Genomic DNA, 6,000 nt, shown 5'->3' with positions numbered 1-6,000 from the left:
CTAGAGTAACTATTGGTTACTACTCAGGTTCTAGAGGTAAATGTCCATCTTCTCCTTTATATTATTAGATAGAACAGTGGTCACACTTGTGGCAGTGAGTTCCCTAAATTACTTATATACTACCGTACTTTGTCCACTCTTAAACTTCACATTCACATTCACTAAGTACTAAGTACCGTAATCCCATCCTGAACTATTCGATAATTGAGTACGGTACAGTAGTCAATTATTGTAGACAGGTTTTTGGCAGAGAGAGGGGCGGACAAAGCCTCCGGTAGGCGGCGCTAGAAAACGCCTGTCTTTCCTTATGAAGGAAACGTTGATTTAACAGGGCAGCAGCCCTTTAAGAACTTCCCCCTTTCCCTTTTCGTACTCTATGTTTACATAACAGACTGGAAGATACCATCGCGGTTTTTGACGGAAGGCGAGGGGAGCGTGGAAGGCCCGGAGAAAGCCAAGAGGAGGGGCCGTTCCACGCCTCCTTTCAGGGTAGGCGCTCTAGTTGGTCTCTCCTCATTCCCCCCCACTCCCCCCTCACCCCCGGGCAGTCGTGTCTGTCGCTGTTGACTTGAGCGCAGAGAGGGGGAAGCGAAGGGTCCGCGTCGGCGGGCGCACCAAGCAAAGGCAACCCCGTAATCTCGGCCGACCGACCGACCGCTGGCTGGCTGGCTCCGCGACTATGAAGGAAAGGTCTTCAGCCCAACGTCCTGTTTGATGACTGCTCTTGCTGTTCTTCTGGCGAATGCCGTTGTTGCCCCGCATGGGATTATAGCGACGGCGACGACCACAGCCGTGGCGGTGGCCCCATGTTTTCTCCTAGCCAGGAGGAGCACTGCGCGCCCAACAAGGAGCCCGTCAAATATGGAGAGCTCATGGTTCTCGGGTAAGGGGGCGGAGGCGGCGGCGGCGAAGACTGGGGCGCTGCGGTGTGTCGGGGCTCCGGCGGGGCATCTCCCCCCTCCTGTTTTGAGGCTGAGGGGGAAGCCGGCGGCGCGGGAGAAGCGCGAGTGGGCAGGAGACCCCCCGTCTCACCCACCCACCCGCCTTTTGCCTCCGGTGGGCAACTCCGCAGCCCGAGGGGCGCTAGTCACGAGTGGGCGCCCTTTCGGGGGTGGGCAGCTGTGGAGAAGCCCCCCGAGAGTGAGGCGAGGCTGGGAGAGAGTTGCGTGGTGCGGGGTGACCCCCGAGGCCTCGGGCCCACGGTCGGGGAGCCGGCTGGCGACGGTTAGCGGGGACGGCGGGCGGAGGTGTAATAAGCCTGAGGGAGGGCGAGGAGGGCCGGTGGGATGGGGTGGGTGAGCAAGAGGGCCTGGCAGCTCAGGTCAGCCGGGGAAAATGCGTGGAAGGTCGGCCCTCCGGCTGACGAGCGGAGGAGAAGCGGCGGGACAGGAATTATTTCTCCCTCGGGGAAACATCCTGAAGCGGGGAAGAGGGAGTCGCGTCTCTCTCTCTCTCTCTGGGCCTCCGGGCAGCAGGGCGGGCGGGTGTTGGACGTAAAGGATGTGCGGGGACGTTTTAATTAGTAGCCTCTCCTCCCCCTCCCCCCTCCCCAAAAAGAAAGAACCCGAAAAGTTCGTTGAGGCGAGAGAAGGCGCGGATGATGGGCTGGACGCGGAGAGTATTCCGCGACCCACTTCGGACGTTGGGGGGGGGGCGCCGGGGGAGTCTCTCGCCTTCCACTTTTTTGGAAGTGTTGACGGGGGAGGGGAGAGAGAAACCTACCGGACGGGGAGGCATGTATCCGCTTGTTGGGAATGGTGAGTCTTGATTCACAGAGGTCTTCAAACTTAGCAACCTGAGCCAAGCAGAGCTGGCTGGAGAATTCTGGGAGTTGAAGTCCACAAGTCTTAAAAGTTGCCAAGTTTGGGGTTTGGGGACCCTAGTCTTGAAGGTCAGTAAGGAGAAGGGGGGGGGAGAAACACAACTTGCCTGGTTAGAAGGCCTGCCCTCGTGGGCGAAAGGAGTGCCAAGGAGTGTGGTGTTAATCGTGATGGAGGGGTGGGAGAAGTAGGGGATTAATGGGTGCAGGTGAGGAAAGAGGAAACTTTGTATTGAGAGAGAGGGAGAGAGAGAAATTGAAAGGAGGGGGGGGTATGAGGAAGGAGGGGCAGGCAAATATTAGCATGTTTGTACTGTAGTCCCATGCTGAATGCTTAGCAGTGAGATTATTATAAACACTGATTATAGGGTAGGGAGAGGCCCTGTTTCATTGGGACTGAGCAGATCCTACTTCTGCTTGTGGTTTATTCTTGCTCACCCAATATCTTTTCCCCATATTCTGCCTGAGATGAAAGATCTCAAAAAAGGTGAAATATGGTGATACAGAAGTATAATGCTGGGAGTCTGCTTAGTTGGCTATCGGTCCCATAGATTGGGATCAGGGGATTGGCTCTTGTCAACCTCGTTGTCTTGGGTTTAGATATAGTTTGTACCATATTGTAGGATACTGTATTTGTTGGGACTAATAATAGCTGTTCCAAAATGAAGACTGTTTTGTGTCTGCTTTTGTTGGATGGCCAGTGCAATTCTTGGACTCGTTCTATAAGAGCATTCTGGATGGTAAAAGAGAAGCACTGGGCCTTCTGAAATGTGTACTGTACTGTTGGGAGAAGAGCAATCTGCAGTATTTTTTTAATGAATTGCTTCTAAGTTGGATACTTCTTAGCATGCTTTTTAAAAAAAACATACAGTGGAGAAGGTAAACTGACATTACCCATCTGGTTTGGAGAGGTCTGTAGTCTGACTCTGGGGTGCTTTTACAATTAATCTCATGCCATTCTAGAACGTATTAATTATAGTGCTAATTGTTGTTTTACTTCTCTGGTATGCCTTGTGATAGAGAAGACTGGATGATGTTGGTGAATATGTGAAATAGTAAACATGTACTTCAGCAGTTGGGATGGTGTGTGTGTGGAATCTATATTGCTGGTTTGGTGTTCTTCTCCATCCTTATTGTTTGAATGTGGAGTTTGTGTCTGAGTGCCATACAAATTGAATATAAGACATTTAGATCTGTTTATTCACTCCCAGCAAACTTTGTGTTTAGACATGTTAACTAAAAGTACATAACATTTGCATGATCAAATAAATAGAATATGAAAACTAACTTTCAAATTAAATTTACTGTGTAGAAGTTTTACTATGAAATATCACTACTGGGTGCTTTGTAGTAGCTGTTTGCTTATTTCATAAACAATATGGAAGGATTGGACTTGAAAGAATTATCAGTAGCAGAGACCTTTTTCTTAGCATTTTTTCTAAGCAGATCCTTACAGGGTTGGTTTTTTAATAACACTGAATGTGACAGTAAAAGAAAACTTGACAAAATCTGATTCCAAAGAAGTTGATTATTTTAAATATTTTTTCGGGGGATTTAATGAAGTAAATATAAATAATGACCATAAAGGGACATCCATATTTAATTTTTTTGGAAATACCATGAAAGTGGTTTACTATTGTCACTTTTTTGTAAAATCCATTGATTTTAAGCTTTATAAAGATCTTGAATTTCCTAGTAGTCTCCTCTACAAGAACTAAACAGGTTTAATCTGACTTAGCTTTTTTAGGGATGAGGCACATTGCTACCTCCTATAGCTGATTTCAGAAAATTATGAAAATATAACATACTTTCAAATATTTGAAGGGTATCAAACATTTTCCTCAAAAAACTATTTGTAGAAAAGTTGTTTATCTAAACAATAATTTTTGGAAATATCTTGTTTATATCACTGTCAGTAAAGAACAGTTTACTTGGAGAAGAGGTATGCTGACAGCGTGGACATCATATGTGTTATTAAAGTCTTGTCACTTCTAGAACTCTGTTCAGCATGTAATCTTTAATTCAGGTAATTGTACTGTAGTTATTTGTTTTATGCAATTGGAAGCCTTGGAACAGATATTATAGATATAAGTTCAGGATAATTGAATGTGGTTTGAACAATTTCCAAATATTTATTATTATTATTTCTTTCTTTCCTTGCACTGTGAAATGGCAAATAGCTTTCCCCCACAAAATCTTGTATGACTGAATTTATCTTTACTTCTGCTTTGAATACCTGTATTTCTTGCCTCCCCCACCCTGCAATGTCTTTGTGGAAGCACTTGAGATTTTTATATTAAATGACTACTTTTGCTAGTTATTAAGGGTCATTAGAGAGGCACTTAATATGCATGAGTATTTCAGCTTGAGCAAGAGATACGTTTAATCTTATTCTGTCTGGATTGTAGCATGACACATTTAATAAAGCTAAATTTCTATTTAAAGCATGGAACACCAAGAATGAGAATTGAGACGAACAAAATCAGCTTACAATAATGCAGAGAAACTGTAGATTTTATTTGTTGTTTTTATTCTAAACATCTATATCTCTTCTAAGACACCTTTTCAAGAAGCTTAATCACTCAGTAATTCCATAAATAGCATAATGCTACTTCTTCCCAGAGCTGTATCATTAGTAGAAAATAATCACAGAACAGCTTGAACATCTGTTCAGCATTTTTTTAAAGCCTAGAATAAGTAATTGTGTAATCATCTGCTATTTGCTACCTTTGAGAATGAAGAACTTTAGGTAGCAAGGCTGTATATATTGTATATTTTTTGTATATAAAATTGTATATAAAAACTGGTTGTTATTATAATCACACTCATAAATGGCTAGAGATGTTGAATAGCTTATGTGTTAAAGATGTGACTATATTAATTATATTGTGCCAAAAACCTATTTATTGGCAGAAAAATGAGGTATCCAATCAACTTCTTCTATGAATTTCTCTATATTGTCAAAGATTGATTGTGATGGAAATGGCTTAAATAAGAAATAAATAAAACTGAATCAAATAATCATTTCCTAAATCAAAGAAAGTTGGACTGTGACAGAGAAAGCACCACCTGTACAATTTGGATGATATTAATTAATTGAATAAAGAAAAGATCCAAGAAAAAGGAAGTGATTATACGCCATGAAACAAAAGAAGTTTTTTTTAGAGAAAAGATAATGTCATTTCAGATTGTGTGATAAAAAGCATTGACATTTCCTACCATAAAACACCCTTGTAACGAATTATCTAGTAATACCACAGGAATGGAACTTGAAGCAAAAAAAAAAAAAGGATAAAGCGAACTGGGAGGCGGTGTTGAGTAATACATGATTTGCTAGTTAGGAAGATTTCAAGAAGTGGTAAAAAGGTATTAAACTTAGACAGCCAGCTATTCCAAATTTGGGGAAGTATACCAATATCATAGGAAAATATTCATTGATAAACTTATTAGAGATAAGAATATTGTATACTTTGGGATGGGAAGGGATGCGATGATATATCATGTTAATCTGATAAATATTTATCAGATATGAGATTTGAACAATTAAGTAATGGATTAAAAAGGCTTTCTGCTGAAGCTTTTTGAACTATTCCAAAAATCCTAGATTTGTCTTATTTTACATTTAGAGAGATACACTAAGCAGATTCATTTTTTTAGCAAACTTATAATGTATCAGTGAATTAATGTTATGAATGCTTTGTGCCTTTACAATTTTGTCTATTTTAACTAGTATTGTTTTTAGGTTTTTTAAAAACTTTTTTTTTGCTTTAGTTAATGTTTTTAAAAAACAAAGTCCACAAGAAAATTGTTTTAAAGAAAGCATGTTGTAGAAAGTTGTCAATAACTGAAAAGTTTAAAATAGTGACATAAAATGCAGTTTCGTAAGATGCTTAGCATTTTATCCTGATCTGTGTCAAAATAGCAATACTAGTACAAATGTAAACTTGAAAGAAACTCAACTGTATTAGAAAGTGCTTATTGCAAACATTACTTTTTCTGCTGATTTGTCTGCAATTTTGTAAAGTATTTATGCATTTTAGTTACAATATTTAGCAATATTTTTTTTTGTAAGGGTAATTATACACCTATTCAAGTCTGCAGATATTACCTGATATATTTTTAAAACTATAATTGATGTAGTGATAAAATATGTATATGTATACTTTTGGACAGACAAGTTG

At 41.1% G+C, this 6,000-nt stretch overlaps 1 protein-coding gene across 3 annotated transcripts in view; it reads left to right on the top strand.

Moving 5' to 3' along the window:
* The first annotated feature begins 376 nt into the window (after nucleotides 1–376).
* The window catches only part of PELI2 (pellino E3 ubiquitin protein ligase family member 2), a 61,590-nt gene continuing 55,966 nt past the window's right edge, over nucleotides 377–6,000 (top strand). Inside the window, exon 1 of one of the 3 annotated variants that reach the window (XM_081939715.1) lies at nucleotides 377–883. In XM_081939715.1, coding sequence (XP_081795841.1) covers nucleotides 807–883 — 77 coding nt within the window. In that variant the 5' untranslated portion in view covers nucleotides 377–806. Of the gene's footprint in view, nucleotides 884–1,365; nucleotides 1,758–6,000 lie in introns of those variants that run through there. The other 2 variants (XM_081939714.1, XM_081939713.1) reach the window with 2 other exon arrangements.

The sequence above is a fragment of the Natrix helvetica genome (assembly GCF_964273705.1).
Source record: "Natrix helvetica genome assembly, chromosome: 1".
In the NCBI taxonomy this organism is placed as follows: Eukaryota; Metazoa; Chordata; class Lepidosauria; order Squamata; family Natricidae; genus Natrix; species Natrix helvetica.
Note: the sequence above shows the minus strand (reverse complement) of the source record. Positions and strands in the feature narration are given on the sequence as shown.